General features: G+C 47.1%; 2 protein-coding genes across 2 annotated transcripts in view; one reads left to right on the top strand and one right to left on the bottom strand.

The window, feature by feature from the left end:
• Positions 1-26400, top strand: part of PPFIA3 (PPFI scaffold protein A3) — an 838878-nt gene that overhangs the window by 31157 nt on the left and 781321 nt on the right. The gene's annotated exons all lie outside the window — the stretch shown is intronic.
• On the bottom strand, positions 1965-25309 carry LOC147701510 (uncharacterized). Its single transcript, XM_086928385.1, has 2 exons — positions 23728-25309; positions 1965-2575 (listed from the first exon to the last, which is right to left on the bottom strand). Exons 1-2 carry the CDS (start codon positions 25307-25309, stop codon positions 1965-1967), a joined length of 2193 nt encoding a protein of 730 aa, XP_086784511.1.

Genomic DNA, 26400 nt, shown 5'->3' with positions numbered 1-26400 from the left:
ATATGCGGTGCAATGGTCTTGAGTAATTTGTCAGAAAAATCGCCTTTTGGTCTTGGGGGAGGGGGGGTAAATTAGGGCCCCTCTCCAGGAACCATTGGAAAGGCCATTTATCTTAAAGACAATTATTTCTGTGTGGCTATGAGTCAGGCTTTCTAAAACCGTGATCTTCAAGTCATGGATGGAAGCAATTATTAGACCACCCCCTCTTGTCTCTTTCCTATCTGTTCGGATTTCATTGTATTGAGAGGGAAAGGCCACATGCACATCAGGGGAGGCATGTTCATCTAGCCAGGTTTCTGTAACGAAACAGACATCCGGAGCCATTGAATCCAGGAGTCTCTATCTCCACTGAGTGTTTAGGAATAGAACAGGCGTTGAAATAGATGGCACTGGGCTGATTGAGACAATGAGGTATAGTGACTTTTTTGGAAATAGGGGGTACAACTGGGCAAGATATATCTGGGATACTAAGTATTTCCATTTTCCGTGCTTCAGTGAGTTCTATATTAGCGGTATTTAGATCTTTAAATTCTTTGCTTGAATATTTTAAGAATGCCATATTGTCACAGAGATGCAAAATGCCCCAAGCAAAAAGATTACTAGGATGCGTAAAAAAAGATACAGGGGTCCTGGCGGTGGTCAGGCGCAGATGGGCTTGCCTGTGGCGTGCCCTTGGCGCACCGCTGCGCACGTCCGCGCCCTTCTCCCGTTAAAGTAGGGAATGGCGAGGAAGAGCTAGAGCGCGAACTGTAGCTTCTGGTAGTGCAACCGGAAGCAATGACTGCCAAAAATGACCCTCCGTTCAAATGGCACAATCCGTGACGGACCGGGGTCAGAGGCAGCTGCCTAAACAGTGTGATGAGGGGAATAGGAGGCTGGTGAGTACGGCGCGATTTAAAAATTATTAAAAACAGTGCCCACCAAGTCTTTTCCCTCTGTAGTGTCGGGAACAAGCTAAATCACCATCAGGATGTTAAAGATAATGCAGCAAGATGCTAGATTTTTCAGAAGCCGCTTCCCGCGTCCGCACCCTTCTCCCGTTAAAGTAGTTAATGGCGAGGAAGAGCTAGAGCGCTAACTGTAGCTTCCGGTAGTGCAACCAGAAGCAATGACTGCCAAAAATGACCCTCCGTTCAAACAGCACAAGCCGTGACGAACCGGGGTCAGAGGCAGCTGCCTAAACAGTGTGATGAGGGGAATAGGAGGCGGGTGAGTACGGCGCATAGGAAGTATTGTAACATAGCAATAAATAGGAAAAACTTGTCACTTTATTAGCTCATCCAAGTCATTAGATAAAGTCAAAACTCCGGCCAATCAGGGGTCAGCACCCTCTAGAACTTTCTCCTCAGAGGCTCAGTCCCTCCGATTTTCTACTGCACATCATGTGGAGCGAGTCTCCCTGAGCTCTGCTCAGTACTTCAACTTTTCTCTTCAAGAATTTTGCTTGCATCTTTTCTACAATGTCTACTACAAAGAGATCACTCTTCAGACCCTGTGAGTCTTGAGGAAAATTGCGACTTCACTCTGAGGACCCACACAAAAAGTGTATCTACTACTATCAGGTGAGAGGTTGTAAAATATGCAGGACTTTTCCTCAAAAGACCTTAAGGGACAGAGAAGGACCGACTACTTCTGTGGCTACAGAAGCTCAAGATGAAGGATGACCCCTTATCTGATGTTGAGAGTGATTCCTCTCTCAAGACTGTTGCCACTAAGAAAAGGGCTAGTGAGGCGGAGATGACATCTCCTAAGACTAAGGTGCTGAAGAAACACCACTCTTCTAAGCATGAAGACCAGTCTTCCTCATCTAAAGGGACTCCATATCTCCCTACGGTTCACTCTTCACCTTCTACATCTCCGAAATCTAAGTCTCAGGCGTCAAAATATCTGCCTGAGAGACCTTTACCACAGAAATCTGGCACCTCGTCGACGAGCTAGTCATCGATTCCGCCATTGACTAAGCCCTACGTCGTCACAACTACGACAACGACTGCTACCTTCTCTTCGCCTAAACCTGCTACGGTGATGTCTGTGTCTTCTCCGTCAACGCTGATCTCCGTGACGGTGAGGCCTAAGCCATCTCCTGCCTCTCTCTCTTCGTGGATGACGAAAAAGAAGAAACTTTCATCGATGGAAGCTTCTTCGTCGATTGGATCCTCCAAGGATCTATTGATTCCGTCGACGCTTGCCTCGTTGACGCTTGCCTCGTTGACGCCTGCTTTGTCGACGCCTGCTTTGTCGGCGGTTGCTTTGTCGACGGTTGCTTTGTCGACGGTTGCTTTGTCGACGGTTGCTTTGTCGACGGTTGCTTTGTCGACGGTTGCTTTGTCGACGGTTGCTTTGTCGACGGTTGCTTTGTCGGCGGTTGCTTTGTCGGCGGTTGCTTTGTCGGCGGTTGCTTTGTCGGCGGTTGCTTTGTCGACTGTTGCATCGTCGACCACAGTGAAACCTTTGCAAATGGAGGAACAACTATGTCTTTCGTTGACGGCTGCTGTTTCGTTGGCGGAATCTCTGGTATCACCTCCAGGTTTGATGCCTCTAGTGCCTTTGAAGTCTTCAGCAGTTCTTTTGCCACCTTCAGAACCAAGGAAGGTTTCTTTACTTCAACGCAGATAGTCTTCAATGGACCTTTTATTTCCAATACAAGCTTCTCCTAATCTTCCAGTACAACTGTTGGATTATGGTACGGATGAGGAGGATTCAGAGGAGAATGATAGGTTTCGAGCTTCTCATAGTCATTTAGAGCTCCTGATTAAGTGCCAGGACATAGAGCAGGGGTCTCCAAACTGGTCCTGGAGGGCCGGATCCATGCCAGATTTTTTGTATATCCCCATTGAGATACATGTAGTAATTTTAAAAATCTGGCATGGATCCGGCCCTCCAGGACCGGTTTGGAGACCCCTGACATAGAGTATGACTATTACTCAGAGCCAAATATTCACAGTCTGAAAATCCGTTTCCAACTTGCCATATATAGTGGATGACTACTACCGCCGTTTTCCTCTTTCGGAGCCAGCTTCTTCGATCCCTCAGACGCCTATTCCTCCGCCTTCATCTTTCATTGGGCCACCCTCTCCTGCTGCTCCGGTGGCATTGACTGCTCAAAATATAGAGGACATACATACAACTGATCAGGACCGAGAAGAAGGGGAGTTAGATGATAGATCCCTACTTCCTGAGAAGAAGGGGAGTTCGATGATAGATCCCTACTTACTGAGTGGGACAATTACTCGGTGTCCAGACTCCGTCGCCTACCACAATCGACTCCTGTTGACTCTCCACCTTTGGATATAGGTGGATTTCATGTCCTCGTGTACAGAGCGGCCAAGAGATTTCACCTCCATATGGTCTCAAAAGACGGGGATTGTTTTTTGTACAGATTCAAAAATCAGCAACAGAAACAGGTTTGGGCTATTCCTATAATTGATTTTATCTGGCAGGAGGGTTTGAAATTCATGAAGACCTCTGCCTCCATTCCTGCAGTTCTGTCGCATTTGAATAAAAAGGACAAGGCAGCAGACAATTCCCCAGCCTGTTTAATTGGTCAACCAAAGCCGGATTCAGTCATTTCTCAGGCGGCTCAAGGTCGTGCCAGGAATCCTTTCCCAACGTTTGACGGCTCCTCCTGATCGAGAGGGCGGACACCTTGGTGCCATTGGGAAAACATTTTCCACCATGGCGGCAACACTGTCCGGGGGGCTAATTCCCTTGCCATTCTAGGCCTCTATGATAGGCAAATGTGGTCGGACATTTCTCCTTTTATCGATATGTTGCCTGAAGACTCTAAAACCGAAGCTTTAAAGATTCTCCAGGCGGGTGAGAGGATCTCTGCTGAGATCATTGACTGTGCAGTGGACGTCTCTTCCACGGGTTTTCGCCAACTGGCAGGAGAAGTAGTCCTCCGAAGGCTGGGCTGGTTATGAGCTACCTCCTTTCACCAAGAAGTGCAAACATAGATTATCAATATGCCTTTTAATGGCTAATCACTTTTTGGGCAGCACATAGACGACGCCCTCCAAGCAATTAAAAAAGATACTGACACTGCACATGCTCTTGGCACTTTACAAATTAAGAAACAGCCTTTTGGTGGTGCGAGGGGTCGTGGTTCCTCCTATTCCTTTCGAGGAGGCTACAATCCGACCAGACAGTACCAATCTTATCAGGGACAACAACGTTACTCTTCCTCACAGCAACAGCAGAAGTATCGTCAACCACCAGATGCCTCTTATAAACAGTACAGAGGAAAATCTTCCTACAGAGGCAGAGATTCCTCAAAAAAGCAGTGACAGCCGCTACCTGCCGAACACTCTTCTCAGCAACTCAGCCAAAGTTGGAGGACAAATCTCCCATTTCTTATAAAATTGGTCTGTCATCACTACAGATCGATGGGTTTTGGACATAGAGTCCAGAGGACACCCCCTAGAATTTGTAAATAGTCCCCCAAATTCTCCTCCCAGAGGTCCTCCTCCTGCTCATCTGAAAGAACTCTTATGCCAAATCAAAGTCATGTTACAAAAAGGAGCGATCGAAGTGGTTCCAAACTTACAAAGGGGTGCAGGTTTCTATTCAAGATTCTTCCTCATCAAGAAAAAATCTGGGGATTGGCGCCCCATCCTGGACTTTCGTTCCCTCAACAAGGGCCTCAAAAAGCAATAATTTCGGATGTTGTCTATCCAAGAAGTGCATCAATTTTCTATCTCAAGTAGATTACATGAAAACACTGGACCTTCAGATGTCTGTTTTCATGTCCCCATCCTACCCAGACACAGAAAATTCCTGCGCTTCCGAGTGGCTGGCAGAGACTTCCAATTCAAAGTCCTTCCCTTTGGCCTCCGCTTTGCGCCCCGAGGAGTGCTCACCAAGGTTTTAGCACCAGTGGCAGCACACCTTCGTCAAGCGGGCGTCCAAATATTTCCCTATCTCGACGATTGCCTTATAAAGGCGCAGTTGTTTCCAGTTGCAGCGAGATACACTCAAATATGCCGGTCTCTGTTTCAGTCACTGGGGTGTCCATAAATCTGGAAAAGTCACACTTCACCCACTCTCAAGTTCAGACTTTCTTGGGAGCCATGATAAATACTGGCAAAGGAATATGTATCAAACGAAAGACAACAAAGAATTTCCAAACTGTCATCTCTTCTACGTGCAAGGAAGTCTGTTCCTGTCCGACAGTTCAAGTCGCTTCTGAGAATGCCATCTTCCTGCATCTTCCTGCATCCCTCTAATTCCCAACTGTTGTCTCAAAATGAGGCCCTTACAGGAGGAAATCGACAAACAATGGCAACAGGTCGCAGGATCTCTCGACGATGTAATCGTCATAACATCTTGGATGCGCAAAGCTTTGCTATGGTGGACTCACAGGACAAACACCTCAGCAGGCCGTTCCTTCATAGCAGACGATCCAAGTTTCATCCTTACAACAGATGCTTCCATCGTGGGATGGGGGGGGGGGGCGGGGGGCGCATCTTCAGGGTCTCACATTCAAGGGAAAATGGGATGCTCCGCAACAAACTTGTCACATAAACCTTTTGGAATTACTGGGGATATTCCTGGGGCTAGAACCCTTTCGCACACTTCTTCAAGGGGCTTCAGTGTTGATCCGGACAGACAACACGACAAGCATGCATTTTGTGAACAAACAAGGAGCCACAAGGTCCACTTTGCTGTCCCTACAAGCCCAGCAGATTTGGAACTGGGCGATTCGGCATCAAATAACTTTAACAGCAGTTCATGTTCCGGGAGTGTCCAACATTCTAGCGGACTCCCTGAGCAGGTCAATCTCATCCAATCATGAGTGGGAACTTCATCAACCAACGCTGGACAGCCTCTTTCAGCTGTGTGGGCGGCCCAATCTGGATTTATTTGCGACCAGTCGGAACCACAAATACCCATTTTACGCAATGTGGCTTCTCCAACCATCGACATGCAGGAATGCCTTTTTGATTAACTGGTCAAAAATGTATTCTTACGCTTTTCCTCCCATTGCTCTAGTCCCAAGGGTGCTTCGTAAAATGCTGAGGGAGCCATGTCGCATTCTTCTCATAGCCCCCAGATGGCCTCGCCAGATTTGGTTTTCAGAGCTGCTCCTTCTGTCAGAGGGCGATCCGATTGGGCTTCGTCCAATTCCAGATCTTCTGACGACTAACCAAGGACAAGTCTGCCATCCGTTTCCAGCATCTCTGAAATTGGTGGCTTGGTGCCTGAACACTATGAGTTTGTCAATTTAGTGATTCCTTTGGACGGCAGGGAGGTCCTTGCTAACGCCAGAGCATCTTCCACTATCAAGAACCACAAACTTAATTGGAAACTGTTTTGCCTTTGGTGTGAAGCCTCAAACGTTCACCCATTCATTCTACGCCAGAACAACTTTCGCCTTTTTTCTTGCAATGGGCAAAATCTGGGCTATCTCACGCTACCCTTAAGGTTTTTCTGGCTGCAATTTCCAGGTTCCGAAAGGATGGTTCCATCTCTCTTTATTCTTCCAGAATAATACAACAATTCTTCAAGGGTTTATTTCGAATGTTCCCACCAATTCGACATCCACCTCCGTCTTGACATTTAAACGTTGTGTTGGCTCAACTCATGAAGTCCCCATTCAAGCCCATTCGTAGGGCTGATCTCAAATTTATCTCTTGGAAAACTTCATTGCTTCTGGCTCTTACTTCTGCTCGACGAGTCAGCGACATACAGGCTTTTACTATTAAACCACTTTTTCTTCAATTCACCAAGGACTCAGTGGTGCTTCGCACTAACCCGGCATTTATTCCAAAAGTGCCTTCTGATTTCCACTTAAATGAGCCGGTCATCTTAAAGACTATTTTCCCTGATCCACAGTCGCTGGCGGAAAAGGCTTTACACTCTTTAGATGTTAAAAGGTGTTTAAAATAGTATCTGCAAAAGACAGCCAGTGCTCGAAGAACTGATCAACTATTTGTTGCTTACGGCATGATGCGTAAAGGACATCCAGTAACCAAACAGACTATCACACGATGGATATCTAGTACAACTTTTGTCATCAACAAGCGGGAAAGACACTTCAAACGAAGGTCAAGGCACACTCTACCAGAGCAGTCTCCTCTTCGGCTGCACTTTTTACCGGTGTGCCTCTTCACCAAATTTGTAGAGCTGCAACCTGGTGTAGACACACCTTTACCAAGCATTACTGTTTGGAAGCGGAAGACAATGCGGACACAGCCGTGGGGCAAGCAGTGCTATGTAATCTCTTTAAATAAGGTGATCCTCTTTTTCTTCCTTCCTCCTACACAGAATATACATTATGAGATATATATCACTATGATGATATAACTAACTGGCTGGGTACAATTTTGGAATTACTGCTATCTACTCTGATTCAAGCATGTGAATCTATGAAAGACACCCCAATACTGGAGAAGAACATCAGTTACTTACCTGTAAACTGTGGTTCTCCAGTATTGGTGTCTTTCATAGATTCACATGCGACCCACCCACCTCCCCTCAGAGGCTCCCCTTGTTTACTTGACTACTATGTCACTCTTGTGCTAAAAAATCTGAGGGACAGAGCCTCTGGGGAGAAGGTTCTTTCTAGAGGGTACTGACTCCTGATTGGCCGGAGTTTGGACTATATCTAATGACTTGGACGAGCTAATAAAGTGACAATTCTTTTCCTATTGATTGATATGTTACAATACTTCCTATGGCATTTTTTCATTTTGCTATTGCTATACTTTGTGTGTGTGTGTGTGTGTGTGTGTGTGTGTGTGTGTGTGTGTGTATATATGTGTATATATGTATATATATATATATATATATATATATATATATATATATATATATATATCAAGGAAAAACTCGTCTCCAACCTCCAACGCTGCCAAGTTTCACACAGCCATGGACAAACGAAGAGAGGAACCCAGAAATGGTGCCAAACAAGTGCGTTTATTTTTGCTCAATCTCGCCCAGCATGCCCGCCATTACGCGTTTCGACAGTATCCACTGTCTTGATCACATGTATATATATATATGACGAAAATTCTTCCCACAAAAGAAGACAGAGGCCGGAGGGGAGTTCTGAAAGAACAACTTGCTTTATTGTGGATGATGCCAGCAGCGGCGAATGCATTTCGGTCAACAGACCTTCCTCAGCGCCCAGTACTGTGTCCTTTCCTCGTATAGCTCCTCCTGCGTGAAATACAAAACTGCACTCCTTGCTCCTCCCCCTGATGCTGTAGGCACACCTGAGCAGCTCCAATTAAGTCCTCAGAACTGCAGTTCCCAGCATGCACAGTCTCGGCAGAAATCTGGTCGGTGGTGTGGGGGTGAACTTTGAAGACAATGGGTCCGTGCTTGTCACAGGTGAGTTGGAGAGGACTGTTCACACCGCCCCCAATGTTGCAGTCATTCCTCTTTGTCCCCTCGCTCCTGCCATTGCCATTTCCACAATGCTGAAAATACGAGGGAGCTGCCAAATGCGAGGCGTGTTTGCTTAGGGAGATAAAATACCTCCATCCTCGCTTTCCAGCATCGCGTTCCTGGCGGTCTCCGACTCTTGTTGATCCCTCAACTTCGATGTGCGCTGGAACAGCGGAACACCAGTTATAGAGCCGAGTCTCTTTTCGGGGCAGGGGCCTTCTGTGCTGCGCCTCTGGCCGGCGCAGAATACATGACGAAAATTCTTCCCACAAAAGAAGACAGAGGCCGGAGGGGAGTTCTGAAACAACAACTTGCTTTATTGTGGATGATGCCAGCAGCGGCGAATGCATTTCGGTCAACAGACCTTCCTCAGCGCCCAGTACTGTGTCCTTTCCTCGTATAGCTCCTCCTGCGTGAAATACAAAACTGCACTCCTTGCTCCTCCCCCTGATGCTGTAGGCACACCTGAGCAGCTCCAATTAAGTCCTCAGAACTGCAGTTCCCAGCATGCACAGTCTCGGCAGAAATCTGGTCGGTGGTGTGGGGGTGAACTTTGAAGACAATGGGTCCGTGCTTGTCACAGGTGAGTTGGAGAGGACTGTTCACACCGCCCCCAATGTTGCAGTCATTCCTCTTTGTCCCCTCGCTCCTGCCATTGCTATTTCCATATATATAGCTATTTTATGTACCGTGGGACTCCCACTTCGACGATAGAGAATGATTCAAGCATGTGAATCTATGAAAGACACCAAAACTGGATAACCACAGTTTACAGGTAAGTAACTTATGTTCTTCCTTGGTCAAGAGATTAATGAGATCAAATTCTGGCAGCGTATTATTCAAAATATTTCCCTGGGTGGTATGACCAAACTGAATCCGCTCATGTACCATAGGCTAACCTTGTTCTTTCCTATTATACTACAAGGCGCACATGGATGGATGTTAAAGTCACCTCTTACAACAATAATATGTGAAAACGACCAAGCAAATAAAGTTGCCTCCCATAGGCTTCTTAATTCTGCTTCCAGTTCTACTGCAGACTGTGGTGAATGATATATAGTAATTACCAACACTTTGACCCTATGTGGAAAAGATTAAGGACACTCAGAATAATTTGGGGGGCAAAGGGAACCAATTCTGAGTCACATCCTTACTCTAGGCTCACAAAAGTCACCAAGCCCACCTTTGCCTTACCATATGTGGAAACTTCAGTGTTGAAATGCTGTATACCCATCTAAAAAGGAGATACCTCTGAATCCCAGGTCTCTCGTAGACAAACCACCTCACGGGACTTATCACAAAACTCAACACAATGATTACCACCCATCAACTTTTTTTTATCCCTACCACATTCCAGCTAAGTACACCCAATATTCGGCAAGTTCTTTGGTGCCCGGAAGTGGCCTGCAAGCCTTTAAATCAATCTATCCTACTATTGGCTTTTCAGTTCACTGTTCCTCCAGCATTCACAGATGGAGCCCCGTGTCCCCCTGCCATTGAGTCAGTCTACATCTGCCAAAGCCTCAAACCCATTATAGGTAGGAATACTGTAGGGGCTACCTTTGCCTCTGTTTTGTACTGCTGAGACCATTATTGCCACCCCCCCCCTATCTGATTGTGTACCCAGGCTGACATCCCTGCTATCTGATGAATGGGTTATAAAAATATCCCAAAGGCAATATGGCAAGGTTGCTAACTTCAGACTGCGTACTCATGTGGCCGAATAATAAGCTTTTGGCTAATTGAGGAGAACTAAAGTTAACTATAACGTAGTCTTCCTGCCAATCCAACCCACTGTTCTAGTCGGCAATATCTTAGAATGCCAATATGGGTGTGAAATTTCTATATCTGCCCAATCAGTTCAGTCTTGTTACCCAGTTCTTCATGAGCCTCCTTTTGCCCTTTTCTTTATCCCGGAACCCCTGCCAGAACTATTACATATGGGCAGGAGGCAGTGGGCAAGCTGATGACTGGTTGCTTTTGTACCCCTTTGTCCCCTCTGGCCTCAAAGTTGTCCCTCTGGCATCCCCCCGTAGAAGGTTATGAGATTGTCCTCTCTCTTGATCTTTGTCGGTGCCAGCGGCAGTGCCTTCTTGACTCAGACTATTAACTTGACTTAACCTAGTAATGAGATTCACACTTAGTATGTCAGGTGGTGACCTTCTAATGGGGGTAGGTAAATTATTAGGGAGAGTCCCGCAAATTTTCGAGTTTCCACTCCTGAGCTCCCATGTTTGGCAGCCACATCAGCCGGTGCTAGAGAGTAACTAACAGAAATCATGAAGAAAAGTGACAGTGCCGTAACAAGCTAAAGTCCGATCCATGGAATCCAAGCGTAACAATATAGGCACTAATTCAACCCCTTTTTGTTCAGTCACCTCCGCAAAAATGTCATTCACCGAGCTCCTGAAATCTCTGTAAGCATGCACCTCCTTATCTGCCTTGTCCTCCTCTGACTTACTAGGCTGGACCACCTCAGACATAACTGATGTCGCTTTCGGTCGCTGGGAGGGCTGGGTACGCCGAGTCACCCTTTTGGTTACATTAGCCCTGGGTAGACACTTAGGGTGTTTGGCCTCCATCCTGAGTTGAGGCTCGCAGGTGAACAAACACTCTGGATTGAAGAGGGGTCCTCAGTGAGGGCAGAGGGAGCGCCCAAAGATTAAGGCTATTCAGCAAGGGATCTGAACGACAGGTGAAGACACGGGTAGAATTATTAAGGCTCACTCTAGCAGTTGAGGTAAGGGACAGTCTCATTTAGTCTGTTTGATTTCTTTAGATGGAATGCAAAGGTTGTCGCGTTGTTCCTAATGACAGAGAAAGGTGTTAGTACAGTCTGTAGTGCAAGCGGATTAGAACAGGGTAGCCTGGTGGTCACCCTGGGAATCCATTTTGTTGGATTTAATGCCCTCACACACCCTTTCAGGTGTCATGCTTCATCATTTGGGCCTGCTCCTTGTTGGGTCGGCGGTGCAATACCCAACGTGCAACACCTCATAGAGGGGCTCTTTGGCGGAGATCTTTTTCCAACTGCCGTATAGATGAAGTGCGGGTATGGGGCCAGGATTCAGGGTAGACGTAACTATGTGAAATAAAATAAAGCTAGTGGTACCAGAGACACTTTATTCAGGAGGGCCACTGCTTTAGTTAAAAACGATATCCTAGAGGAGAGTAGTGGAAAGTGATGTTTCCCACTCTCTTCTGGAGTGTGTTAGAGTCCGGTCGACATGTTTCTCGCTACTCTAAAATTTACTGAGCGATTCTTCAGAAGCAAAGGGGACTAGTTAGCAAGTATCTAAGAGTATATGTAACTGTCTACACTATTGCCACATGGTATGGTGTATGTAAGCTCATTTGGCTACCATCCTAGTGGGTGAAAGGGTGAACATTACTATATTACCCTTCTTCAGGTTGCGATTGTTAATACCTGTTGGAGGCAAAAAAGGAGGGGGTAAAAAACATATCGCAAACAAGTTATAACACGTTGCATTAATGACTGTGATACTTGTGTGTAACGCATGCTGTGATTCATGCGTGTCATAACATTATTACACGTGTGTCAAGCACTCTCAACAGTGGGAATTCGGTGGGAGTGACATGTGAAGATAAAAACCTTGTGTTTAAAAGGAAATACCAAATTGGTATTTGTTGCACGCAGTTATTCATAACTCATCTAAAGTTAAAAACAATCAATGGAGACCTTGTGATGTTTACAATCTAGAGTCAATGTAATTCATAAATACATACAGGCTACCTTGCAGTTGTTATCCAAAGTTTGTGTATTGCTGAGATAAAACATATGGGTCACAATCATAAGGTTCAAAATTTGGAACATAAAGTCCTAGACTAGGTGTGTCTAAAGGGCTAAGTTGTAGGTCGTGAATATGTTTACCTATACTTTATGTATCTGTGACAATGCTCAATGTATTGTTTATAGCAGGAGTATCTAGGTGGTGAGGAGGTGGTAGTTAACTCCTTTCGACTGGGTAGTGTTGAAGCTAGGTCATGCTATTTAGAGCTGTGGAACGGATAGAGTCCGTTTTGGTCATTATTATGTTTGAGCTCTGTCTACTGTAGTTTACAACAAAGCCCACCGTATATATTACCATAAGATCCATGTTACAAGACCCTGTGTGTGTCCAGTTACTAATGCCACAAAGGTATCACCTAGCGTATGCTCCGTGATAGACTTTTGTGAAGGTTTTACATGGAGTGCGGATTATCTTAATGGCATGCAGAAACCCATAAGTGTGGTCGCTTGCGGGTGCCAGACGTGTCCCGCTCGTACCCATCCATCGATGGTTCTAGCCGTGCAGCGTTGACAAATAAATGCCGGCGGGATACGGTTTGCTGACATAATGTGTGCTCCGTGATAGAGTCTAGTTAGAAAAAAAGGGGGGGGTTTCTTTTTTTCTCACGGAGTACGGAGTATCTTGATTGCAAACCGGAACCCTATTGTTTGGTTGCTTAATGGTGACTGCAAGGTCCCGCTCGGACACAACCATAAACGACTCTCGCCGTGCAACTTTTACACGTAAATGCTGGCGGGACGCTGTTTATTCCGCTTGCATGTTTAGATCGTTTCCGTGCGTTACTGGCTTCCCTATCCCCAATTCAATTATACCGCTCGTGTACACCCGCCGCTAGCCTCTGTGTTTAGATAGTGCTCAGTACACTGTTAGCGGAAGAGGTCGGCGGTCAAGGTGTCACAACGCGTGTATCAAATGAAGCGGGTGAGGAGGGTAAAGTCCCCACACTTGAACCCCCCTCCCAATTTCCTCGTAGCCATAGTCAGTCTTGTCTTCTTCACACTCTCCTTCTCTATCCGTGGAAGAGAATACACCACATGTGTGTAAAGTCATCAAATCAAGAGGGGTGGCCCAGCACAGCCTTCTTCGGTCTCTGACGAGCGCAGACAGGCCAGCCCTTGGCCCAGGCTTTGCCCAGGCGACACGCGCTGTGGTAGTCCTTCGCCGGTTTTGCAGTGTTGCGGTCTCTCCTCCTCATTGGAGCACGCTGGGGCACCGAGTCCCACCCCAGCAGGAACAGTAACAGCAGCAGTGAGAGTCTCAGACGGCCTGGAGAAAGCGTGAAATTTATACAAAAAACACTGTAAAACCAGATAGAATTCATAGGGATAGAATTCATAGAGATAATATGAAATAAAAGTAAAATTGATACAACAAACACAATAAAACCAGATCAAGTTAATGAAGATAATAAGAATTAAAATTAAAATCAGGCCGGCCTGTAGGTAGTACGAAGGCGATCAGTAATGATGCATAGTTCCTTGGTCTGCTGTGAGTCAACGCTGCACATTTTATGTTGGATACAGTAAATATTTTATTGATAAGCTTGCCAAACCGTGCTGTGTCCGTAGGGGTTGTAATCCTCAAGCAGAGGTCTACGGCTTCTTTACATGTTGAAGTCCCGTACTTTACAAACATTAGTTTCAATAAAGTGTGATGTGCTGCTAATACCCAATATCTGTATCGCAGCAGAGTTAGTGCATCATTGATTCTTTCTTGTAAGTGCAGAATCTGCATTTAGGTATAGCAGCTGCTGATTTCCAATTTCGTCTCAACTTGTTTATTGGAAGAATCATAATTCAGGCACGCAAAATATGTAATCTACAGACAATGCTGAGAACTATTTTCAGATATGGTTACATTCTTGTACCATCATACGATTTGGCGATTGAGGGAGCATAGAGAGCTATTTCTATTTTATCTAAATCCGCCTTTCAGGATAGTGTAATTTTTTATATTTTTAAAGTAGCCATTCGTCTCTTGAAACCGGAGTCTCATCAACGCTTCCTGGTTCACTTTCAGATCCTTTGTAATAGTATTTAGATATAGGGCCAATGGATTGTTAATTTAAAAAATAAAATCTCCTATGGAGTTTTAAGGCTCCAGGTTCGTCTTGCTGAATGGAATTGAAGTATTTGAGAAAGGGGCCTTACGTTCAAGGCCCTGTACTATTAAACTGAACTCAAGTTGTAAGAGGGATTGTTGAGTGTTCCTTGGCAAATTGATAATTCTTCTGTACGCCTTACATTGAAGATTGTCCAAAGCAGAGGACAGTTTCCCTCGGTAAACTAGGTGCCCATATTATATTGTTGCCAATAGTTTTGCTTTGATGGTTCTTATTATGGTTCTGCAGTTGGACTAGGTGGATGGTTGTGTAGCTTGCATAACGCAAATGTTAAGGCTGAGGCTTTAGCTGTGAGGTGTTTCAAATGTAGGTTTGGTTTGCAGTTCCCTAAGAAGTGGACGTCTAAATAATTATAGTTTTAGGTTGATGTCATTTTAAAATAGCCCAGTCTCCAGCTGTGTGTTGATTTTCACTTGTATTTCCTGAAGTCCATTACCTTCATCTTTGCAGCATTTACCACCAACTTATTGTCTGAGTTGTAGTTATTTAGTTCATTCAGCACATGAAGCATGCCGTTTTTTATGGTCCAGGATAACAATATCATCTGGATACTGGATAATAAAGGCCCAGCCCAAACGTAAGGTCCTATTCTATGGGAAAATGTGTATGCCTTAGAAAGTGTGTCGCCCAAACCAGCTGAGTATAAGTTAAATAACATTCAGGCCAGTGCGCACCCTTGTTTGAGGCCTGGCCTTGTTGGAATTTAGATTCTGGCTGTGTTTTCTGCCCCTAACTTGATGTGAACCCATGTCTATGAGTAAAAAAGAAACCATAACTTTAAGTAAAGGGTTTGGTATGCCCTAGTTTGCAAGCTTTGCCCATAGCTTATTGCGGTCCACCCTGTCAAAAGCAGCGGAGTAGAGGACAAAGAAAGCTAACAGTGGGGTTCTGAAATATTGAAGTGAACAGTGAGCGAGGTTGGCTAGTGCAACCATGTTGTCAATAGTAGATGATTTTTACTGGAAACCTGTTTGATAGAACTGAAACAGATTCTCTCAAGTTCGTTCAATAAAATGTTCGCGTATTCTTTTGTCTCAATGTCTAATACGGCAATTAGTCAATAGTTTCTGGGGATACCCTGTATTTCCCTTTTTGTCGATAGGGTATGGAATAGATCCTCTCCAAGACTGAGGAACCTGTGTGTTGACAAACCTTTCATTGAAAAGAGGTGTAAGAAGATCGACTCAAAATTCCGAATTAACTTTGAACAGAGCTCCTGAAGGGCCGCTAGGCCTGGGTGCTCGGTTGTCTTTGAATGACTTCATTGTCTTTCGAACTACCTCTTTAGTAATTGTAGGTTACTGCCATTGGGCCTGGTTGTTACACTCAAGTGAGGAGTGGATGTATATTCATTCAGTTGCAATGTAACCGCGCTTTGTGCTCCACAGAAGCGCTCAGTAGGCCTTTTTTGCACTGCAGCAGCACTTCGATATTTCTGTATTAGATTTGTCTTTTTTATACTCTCTAGCGGCCGTCCTTAAAAGCAACTTACATTGCCTTAGTTCAGGAATGCACCACATGGTTTTAATGGTCTCCGGTCTATTGCTATCTTTTGAGACTGGGCTCCTTTGCCACTTGTCAGTATAGAGTCAGTTAAGATGTCCCAATTTAGGTGCGGCTCGTGCATGCGAGAAAGTCAGAGTAGAAAAATTGAAAGTCAAGGGATTGAGTCTCCTTACTCATTTGTTGGTTTCTGCCCCTGTTCGAGGTCCCAGTAATTAAAGCTGGGTGGCTCTATAGTGAATTAGTTTTCGTAGTGTTTCAGAGCGATCAATTATTGAAAAGGTTTTCGGGGACTCAAATAGGGACTTGCTCACAAATGATAAGTGTATGGTCGAAATATCCTTAAAAGTGAATGACTAGTTCAGAGGAGGCCCCTTTGATTGTTGGGGAACAAATGATGTGCTTTTAAATGTATCAGTTTGGTACTTTAGAGGACCGTCTACTTGGATTAATGATCCCTTAAGTGACTATCCAAGTTGAGTATGTTGAAGTCCCTGTTACTATTATTTCAAGGTTGCAAATTTGCATAAACGGTCCTTCAGACCCTCAACAAAGACTAGTACTTTTGAGTGTCTTGCAGATTTAGATAAATATTAATTAACAAAAGAGGGCTCAAGCAGTGATGTAAGCGGCAACCACCAATTAGGACTGCATGAAGCGTGGGACACCCTGCGCCGAGTACAGTTGTTATAACCTTTAGATCTGTCGACCTATAAATAGACAAGCCTCTGAAGGGTCTACCAAAGCGTTTTTCTTTATAAGCTGGTTGTTGAATCTCGTGATACCCAGCTAACTGAATCGGCTCTAAAATCCAGGTTCCCTGCAAGCATAATACATCCCCAGATTTTTAAAAAGATGAGTGATTCATGTTGATCAAAGACGTGATTTAAGCCTCTGACATTCCCTGATATTTGGGTGATCTCACTGTTATGCTGCCGTGCGGCGCGGGCTAGGAATAGTTTGTCATTTTGGTCGCCAATGCGGAAGTAATCCAGCCATAGTCATTATTTTATTTATTTATTTACAAAGTATTATATGGTGTGAATATAACCCGTCAGGGTATCAGAGCGCTGTACAGAGAAGTACAGAAACATTGCACATATAAGAGGTTACAAATACAGAGAATGTTAAAGAACATCCAGAAGCATGGTAATATAAAATGACGAAAATGCAAAGCCGAATGAGAGACCCTGGAGCAAAACAAGATATTATAGTCAATTAGAGTGTCAACAGGCCTATTGTTGAAGGTGATTGTTCAGGAGCAGCCGCTTGACTTCCTTTTTGAATGAGTAGGTTGAAGAGTTGGATCTGATTTTAGGAGAGAGCTTCCATTTTCTCAGGGCAAGATCGGCGAAGGTGTGGTTCTCTTCTTTTTGGATTTTTGTGGTTTCAACAGGAGAATGTTAGAATTTCTTAGGGCCCTATTCTTACCAGATAGGTCGAGTTTTTGTTTACCAGGTAGATAGGAGTGTTCTAATGAAGTGCTTTGTGCGTCAAGCAGGCTATCTTGAACTGAGTCCTTGGTTCAAGAGAGAGACACTTGAGTTGTATTAGATCATGATATGGGGACTATTGCAATTAAAGTATGCGTTTGCCTTTTTGGCTTCTGTCAAGTTTAATGGAAATCTGAACAGCTTTTTCAGGTGTCCGATTGGTTGTGCTACACACTCCTTTCAGAATACTATAAGCTGCTGATTATGTGAAAGGAGGGGCAGATCTGGGGAGCAAGATGTGTGGGTAATTTCTCAGATGATATTGGTCTTAGTTCAGTGCCCCACTGCACGAATACTGACTTTTCGCTGAGGACAATAGCTGCTAGCCCCTCTGAGCGCCAAGTTACTATGTTTGATTCAAGATTAGAAACGTGGGGTGATGACCCTGATTTTGTCCTCAGATTTTATGTGCTTTAAAGAAGGAATATGTTGCAATAAGCAGAGGATGTTGGCCCTGTTCATTATATCGTTGTTGCCCCTAGATTTGTACTGTAGGGAAAATATAACTTTTGAGTGTGGGCTGTTGGGCATCTCTGCTGACGCTATCTACTCCCTACTGGAAGACCGCCCCTATCTCTGTTTGAGGAAACTGGGGTGGCTGCATATGGGTAAGTTTAGAAGTAACAGTTGAATAGTTGCTGATTATTAGCCTTGGTGGAAGGATGATGTCTACGTTTGGGTTGGGCCTTTTATTGAGAAATCCTGCAAGTCACTCATAGATTGGGCCTTTTAAGAGTTAACCTCAGATACAGGTAGGCGAGGAAGGGTAGATTGTCTGCTGTGCGTACCTCTTTATACACATTCATTTTTCCATGATCTGCTAGATATTTTCCCCTGTATTTCAATTCTTTGTTGGAAGGCCTTTAATGGTTGAATCTCTTTGGGGTGGTCGGGATTCTTGCTCTTTGGAGGCTTAGAGTGGCGATGCGCTACTCCTGGCAAGGGCCCCTTCGGCTTCAATTTTGTTGAAAACATTGGTTGGTGTTAATGTAGTGTTGTCACGTGGCATGTTTGATTGTTCCTTCAACCCTCTGAGTAGTGCTGGTTTCTTGCCTTCCTTGACGCCTGGCTGACTTGCAGTATCCATTGCTGCATTACTCCTTGTCATCATGTAGCTTCTTATTTGTGTCAGCTGCTTTTCACAGAATATTGGGAAGATTTTATGCTGCTCAGGTTCATTAGTAGTGCCCCTTGTGTTTGCCTTTGGGGTCGTATGCCAGCTTACCGGTCTAGTTGGATTTTTCTTGTTCTTCTTTAACCTCTATTTTTTTTTTTTTTTTTCCCCTTCTGGTTTGAACTTTACTTGGAGAGGCTGGTCAGTTCGACTCCACCATCTGGGATCCCTGGCTTATCGAATGAGGGCTCTGTCTGTCTTAGTTGTCGTTCTTAAGTCCACAAGATCTTCTCTCCCTGGATAGATTGTGTCTTCTTTTCCAAGAAGGTCGCTGCGGGGTTGGGTGTGGCCAAAAGACTCGCTGACTGCTCATTAAATTGTTCCTTGACTCCCTGTTCTTTAGTTTACTGATTTATTTTCTTCAGGCTAACCACCCGGAGGAGCAGAAGTTCCGGTAGAGTACAGAGTCTGTCAATGACTGGCGTGAAGGCTCGAATTGTCACCTTAAGTTGGTGAGGTGGCAGACTTGACTCTCCTCTGTCAATCTTTGAGCAGTCTTTGTCAGTTAATAGGTTTGCCAAAGATTGCATAATGTCAATCTGGAGTTCAATTTGTTGGCATGCCACGTAAGCGTGTTGGTGGCAGCTAACAAAGTACAATAATTGACATAAGTACAGTTTTTATTGGTTTGTTCCGGTCAAGGGTTTGGTTGGTTACCATATTTGGGGCCCTGTGCTGCATTTGCTCCATATCTTCTAGTAACTTTGCGCCTGAGTCATTTAGTAGAAACATTTAGAGTTTTTGTGCTGGTTTGATTTGTCGATCCTTGGCAAGGAACTCATCATTGTGGGGGTTCACTCTTACAGCTTTTTACTCTTGCTTTTTTTGTACAGTTCATTCCTTATTAGTTAAACACTAGACTTGCTCATTTAATGAGAATTTCTTCAAAGTGTCGGAAGCTGGCTCTGTATATGGCATTACCACCAGGTGGTTATACCGTGCCTAGAGTCCAGGGGTTACCCCGAAAGTGTACAGGGCTCAATGTAAAAACCAAAGTGCTCCATTAGTGATAGTGTGGGTGAGCACCCTGAGGCCTAACGCAGGAGTATAAGACATTTATTGCACAACAGTGATCAATAATGGACATATAACTCAAGACCAATTTTAGAAAAATATGCTTTGTTTGTATTTTATTTAAGAAAAAGATCTTCGGATTAAGATAAGTATGTTTTAATTAAAAAGACTTTTCTCTTTGAAAAAGAGACACTTAAATACTTTTCAACCCAGTTTAGTGTTATCCTACGTGGAAATCAATATTGCAGTTAAACAGTTAAGTAATGCACTCACAATACTAGTCTTGGAACCAAAGGACAACAAGATACAAGCGTTAGGTGAGTACCAAACTGCACCAGCATCGGCACAGGGGTGGCCGGGTGCAGAGGTCCAAATCAGAGGTTCGGCCCAATGCTTTTTAACAGAGACTGGGGGCGTCTGGAGCCACACTGCTTGAACGTAGGTAAATCTGTTGCAGGGACCAAGCTTCGGGGGTTAACACAGCACATGGGGGGACCAAAGCAGCACCAAACATATACCACCAGCGGCACTGGGGCGGCAGGGTGCAGTGTGCTGAATCAGCACTGGGCAACCAATGCTTTTCAATGGAGATTCTTCTGTTGGTAAACAGGCTGCAGGCGTTGCACCGGAGGTTGGAAAAAGAAGACCAATGACAGCCAAGGTAAGTGGAGATGTAGGAGTAATTCGGGTGCAGGAGAGCCTTTTGACTTCAGAGTCTTCTTTCCGGAGCAGGTCGCGAGGAGCCTCTGGATTTACACTGCAGACTCCTCCGTGAAGATCAAGAGAGGTCAGCTAATGCTGGACACTAGGTCAAAATTGATGAGGAGACTTCACTGCACAGGTGAGCCACTCCAACTTGGGCCGTTGGCATCTGGTGCAGGGTAGGAAGGGAACGTGGTTTCAGCTGGATTCGGAGCCTGGACCTTACCGGGACCTGACATCGCCATTCCCCAAGGATACCAAATCTCCCGGAAGGACCGCCCCACCCGTCCTTTTGGTGAATCACTGTTGTCCACAAATCCACCCTCCGACTGAGCACACTTTTCCGACGTGCCCACAGACCTCATTGTACACCTACACTTCAAGATACAGGACACCCCTGCCGCCTCCCTCAAGGGGAACCCTCATCTACTGACCCACCCGGACCTTGCAGACCATTCACCAACGCCATCACGGACAGCCTCACCCTGCAGGTCATCGCGTCCACCAACTACACCTTGTTGGGAGATCTCAACTTCCACCTCGGCAACCAACAAGACCCCGACACCACATCCTTCCTGGACAACCTCCACAACATGAACTCCGCCAGATCGTGACTGAACCCACACACTCAGCAGGACACATCCTTGACCGCATCTTCACAACAGGTAACTCCCTCACTTTCATCCACACCACCGAACTCCAATGGGCAGACCATTGCTGCATCCATTTCATCTTCAGTACACCCACCACCTACAAAACCCAGGACCTGCTCCCATGAAGAAATTGGACCAAAATCACCGACTACCAGCTCACCACCACACTCAGCAACTCCACCCAAACCATCACGGACAACTACGACCCTGACACCGCAGCCCGAAACCTGCGCAGATGGATCTCCGACTGCGCCAACACCTTAGCCCCTCCTCAAGAAGAACAACAACAAACACACCAGGAAAGCCAGCTGGTTCACCACCGGATCTTCGAGAGTCCAGACCGACATGCCGCCTCCTCAAAAAGGCCTGGAGAAACTCCAAATCTACAGAAGCCCACAACCACTTCAGAGCTGCCACCAACGCCCACCTCCAACTCATCAGGAATACAAGAAAGAAAGCGATTGAAGACAGAATCTCCACGCATGCACACAACAGCAAAGAACTCATTAGCATCATCAAGGATTTTGTCCAACCCATCAGTGAGTCTACAGTCATCCCTCCCTCACAAGACCTCTGCGACAAACTCAGCACCTTCTTCCACCACAAAATGAAGAACATCTACGACAATTTTGATGAAGATAGCCAACACACAGAACCCACACCAACCACCCCAACACCTTGAAGCCAGCGATTGACAGCTGGAAAACCCTCACCACTGAAGACACACTGAAGATAAGTCATTCCACTCCGGGGCCCCCACGGACCCCTGCCCCCACCACATCTTCAACAGAGCTGCCGACACCATCGCTTCCATGCTACGCCACACCATCAACCGCTCCATCGCAAACGCCTCCTTCCCCTATGACTGGAAGCACACAGAGACCAACCCCCTCCTGAAGAAACCCTCGGTGGAACCCACCGACCTCAAAAACTACAGACCCATCTCTCTGCTCCCGTTCCCAGCGAGATGTCAATGAGAAAGCCATCAACAACTAAGTCGCCACCTCCATCTAAGAGCACAACATCCTTGATTCCTCCTAATCGGCTTCAGAAAGCACCACAGCACTGAAACCACCCTCCTTGCCACAACAGACGACATCCGCTCCCCCCTGGACAGAGGGGAGACAGTGGCCCTCATGCTCCTTGACCTTTCAGCGACCTCCAACACAGTCTCTCCCTGAATGAATGAATGAATAAGATATTTAATAAAGCGCACGATGGCCGAGCGGCTTCCTGGCGCTGGGGACCTGATCAGAACTCAACAGAGGGGGACCCCGGGAGACTTAAGAGGGGAATGCCTGAAAGAAGAGAAAGGTTTTAAGAGCTTTACGGAAGTGAGTGTAGATGGGAATGGAGCGGATGGAAAGGGGAAGGCTATTCCAGAACTGGGGGGCCAGGACAGAGAATCGAGTGCCCCCTGTTCTGGATTTACGGAAGCGAGGGATATGAAGAAGAGAAAGAGAAGAGGAGCGAAGAGTGCGGGCAGGGACATGAGAAGAAACAAGACAGGTGATGAACAGGGGCGCAGAGCGGGAATGGGCCCGAAAAGCTAGACAAGCCAGTTTGAAAAAGGATCTGAAGCGAACAGGGAGCCAGTGAAGAGATTTGAGAACCGGGGTGATGTGCGAAGATTTAGGGAAGGAAAGGATAAGACGAGCAGCTTGATTTTGGATGGCCTGTAGACGGCGGGATTCGTAAGCAGGGATGCCCACATACAGGCTGTTCCCATAGTCAAGGCGGGAGATGACAAGGGCCATGACTATGGATTTAAGTGCATCGGTAGAAAAAAAGCGTGAAATTTTCCGAATTAAACGGAGAGAAAAGAAACAAGAAGACACCACGGAGCTGATCTGACTGTGCATTGATAGGTCATGACTGACCTTAATCCCAAGAGTGCGGACAGAAGAAGCAGGCACCGGGGGGGGACCAAAGGAGAGGGGCCAGTGTGCCGGGGACCAAGGATTGGAGGGACCACCAGTGAGAACAAGTTCCGTCTTATCTGGATTGAGCTTCAGATGGTTGGCGCTCATCCAGTCAGAAATGAAAATTAAAGTAGAACAGAACTTGGAAAGGGAATCAGGAGTAGAAGAAAGATCAAAGACGAGCTGGAGGTCATCTGCGTAATTGTACACAGAGACCCCCAGCTCAAGAAGAGAGGTGATGAGAGGATGAATATAGAGATTAAAGAGAAGAGGGGAAAGAGAAGAGCCTTGGGGGACGCCACAAGTGACTGAGCGGGGTGGGGCAGAAAAGCCGGGGAGATGAACTGCCTGGGACCTATCCCGAAGGAAGGACGCCAGCCAGGAAAAGGCCGCACCCCGAATGCCCGCTGCGCTGACACGGTCGAGAAGGATGGAGTGATCAACCGTGTCAAACGCAGCGGACAGATCGAGGAGGACCAGAGCTTGGGGGAGATTAGAGTCGGCTTTCCTCTTGAGCTCGTCCAAGACTGCAAGGACCACCATCTCCGTGGAGTGGCCCGGGCGAAATCCTGCTTGATGGGATGCAAGAAGGCCACTCTCCTCTATGTAAGTGGAGAGGCAGGAAGTGACGTGGGCTTCAAGGATCTTGCCGAGGTAGGGAAGAAGAGAAATGGGTCGGAAATTAGAAGAAAGAGAAGGGTCGAGACCGGTTTTTTTTAGAATAGGGAGGACTACTGCGGATTTGAAGGAAGAAGGAACTGAACCAAGGGCCAAAGAAGAGTTGAGGAGAGCAAGAGGGGGGGCAGGACAGTTGGTGAAAAGAGTTTTGAGAATGCGTGCTGGCGCGCAATCCACGGGAGAGCCAGACTTGATTTTGACCAGAAGTTTTAAAAATGAATCGGTAGAAATAGGAGGGAAAAGAGCGAAGGAGAAAGAGGGACAGGTGGGGGGCCAAGTAGGACGAGGTTGAGGTACTGTGGGAATGTTAGCTTTGATCTTCACGATCTTGTTGATGAAAAAATCGTTAAGAGAAGAGCAGAGGGATTGTGAGGGAACCAGGCTAGGAGTGGAGCGATCAGAGGTGGCAAGATTATGGACCAGAGAGAAGATTTCACGGGGTTTATTGGCCGCGAGAGCTACTCTCTCAGTAAAGTAAGCGGTTTTGGCCGCTAAGATCGCTTTTTTATATTCAGTAAGGAGTGATTTGTATTTGGCGCGCAAGGAAGAACAATAGTTCCGCCTCCAGTGGCGTTCCGACCGTCTAAGGTCGAGTTTGAGTGTTTTAAGTTCTGGAGAGAACCATTTGTGCGCGTCGTGGGAACGAACCGCCTTGATCTTTCGGAGCGGAGCGACTAGATCGCACGAAGAGGAAAGCCATGTGCCAATGGCGTTGACCTGGGAGTCAAGGGGAAGATCGGTGAGGTTAGGAACAGAGGAAGCCAAAGTGAGCGAGAGGGAGTCAAGATCGGTCCGATTCCAACTACGGGCTAAGCTGTTTTTCGGAAGGGGGGGCTTGTCGACCGCTCCCAGATGGATGGAGAAGGAGATGAGAGAATGATCCGACCAAACGCATGGGGATATGAGAAGAGATGAGACAATGGGGCGTGAGGACCAGATTTGATCCAAAGTATGACCATGGACGTGAGTAGGGACTGAGACGTGAGATGTGAAGTTTAAACATTGAAGAGTACCAGAAAAATCTTTTGAGGGGAGGTCTTCCCTAAGGTCGCCCGGCCAATAATTAAAATCGCCGAGCAGAAGGACGGAGGAATTGTTGACCACCAGTGTGGCCATAAGGTCCTGGAGGGAGGCTACAAAAGAAGGCATAGATTGAGGGGGGCGATACACAAGGACAACAGTGAGGGGGGCAGAGAGATTGAGAGAGCGGGCAACAAGGTAGTCTACATTGGATATGAGGGGGTGATTGAGAAGTTGAAATTTAAGGGTCGACCGAATGATCATCGCCACCCCTCCCCCCGCCCTGCCGTCCGGACGGTCAGCCCGGAGGGCATAATGGGTGTCAGGAAGAATGGCTAAGAGGTCGGGAAGGGAGTCGGCAGAAAACCAAGTTTCAGTCAGAAAGAGGAGATCAGGGGAATCGGTAGTGAGAAGGTTAAAGAGAGCTGTCTGGTGTTTGACAGCAGAGCGGGTATTAAGCAGTATGGCAGAGGCTATAGTGGGGGCAGGGGTAGGAAGGGAACGTGAGATAAGGGAAGCGTCAGCAGCGGGTGGAGTGGGACTAGATGGAGCCGGAGGCAGGTGAGGAGGGGTAGAGATAGAAATGCCAATTGTGTCAAGGTGTCGCAGGAGGGAGGGCGAAGGGGGGGAATCAGCGGTAAGAGCCCTGAGTTGAGCTGGGGTATACGCCAAGGAAGGGGCAGAGTGCATGGCCCCTGGTCCCGGCCCGTCGCGGACGGGCGCAGACGGGCTTAACTTAGGCGCAACTTCGGCGCGCCTTCGTCGCGCCCGCTGCGCCCGTCCGCTGCGCGGCCGGGACTGGGCAACCATGATATGGGGACACATAGGGAGGAAGAGCAGGGGGCGTGGCAAGGGGGGAGGGGCCAAAGAACAGCTGCGCCGAGCCCAGACCCGCCCAAGATGGTGGAGCCGCCCGTCCCACTCCAAGAGTCAGGCGAGGAGGGGGCGATCAGCGGAGGAGGTCTGGGTCGCGTGCAGGGGCAGCCAGGAAGGACTGGAGCGCTAGGTCCAAAGCGCTGAAGAGCTGAGCAGGTAGGCAGGTAAAACTATCGCAAATGAAAGTCCCAAAAGGTTAAAAGCAGCGTTGCTCCCGGAGACGCCTCGGGAGTTCTGAGGTGTAGCAGGATAGGCGCGCATACAGCTGACCGCCTTAAGAACTTGTCGAGGGGGGAGGGGCCAAAGAACAGCTGCGCCGAGCCCAGACCCGCCCAAGATGGTGGAGCCGCCCGTCCCACTCCAAGAGTCAGGCGAGGAGGGGGCGATCAGCGGAGGAGGTCTGGGTCGCGTGCAGGGGCAGCCAGGAAGGACTGGAGCGCTAGGTCCAAAGCGCTGAAGAGCTGAGCAGGTAGGCAGGTAAAACTATCGCAAATGAAAGTCCCAAAAGGTTAAAAGCAGCGTTGCTCCCGGAGACGCCTCGGGAGTTCTGAGGTGTAGCAGGATAGGCGCGCATACAGCTGACCGCCTTAAGAACTTGTCGAGGGGGGAGGGGCCAAAGAACAGCTGCGCCGAGCCCAGACCCGCCCAAGATGGTGGAGCCGCCCGTCCCACTCCAAGAGTCAGGCGAGGAGGGGGCGATCAGCGGAGGAGGTCTGGGTCGCGTGCAGGGGCAGCCAGGAAGGACTGGAGCGCTAGGTCCAAAGCGCTGAAGAGCTGAGCAGGTAGGCAGGTAAAACTATCGCAAATGAAAGTCCCAAAAGGTTAAAAGCAGCGTTGCTCCCGGAGACGCCTCGGGAGTTCTGAGGTGTAGCAGGATAGGCGCGCATACAGCTGACCGCCTTAAGAACTTGTCGAGGGGGGAGGGGCCAAAGAACAGCTGCGCCGAGCCCAGACCCGCCCAAGATGGTGGAGCCGCCCGTCCCACTCCAAGAGTCAGGCGAGGAGGGGGCGATCAGCGGAGGAGGTCTGGGTCGCGTGCA

Source organism: Lissotriton vulgaris, chromosome 7 (assembly GCF_964263255.1).
Source record: "Lissotriton vulgaris chromosome 7, aLisVul1.2, whole genome shotgun sequence".
NCBI lineage: Eukaryota > Metazoa > Chordata > Amphibia > Caudata > Salamandridae > Lissotriton > Lissotriton vulgaris.
This window is presented reverse-complemented; position numbering and strand designations above follow the sequence as displayed.

Coding starts and splice junctions, on each gene's coding strand:
- LOC147701510 (XM_086928385.1), bottom strand. CDS start 25,309: ATGTGTCCCCATATCATGGTTGCCCAGTCCCGGCCGCGCAGCGGACGG. Junction 2,576..23,727: donor TCCTACTTGGCCCCCCACCT/GTCCCTCTTTCT, acceptor TTGGTTCTGAAG/GTGGCAAAAGAACTGCTGAA.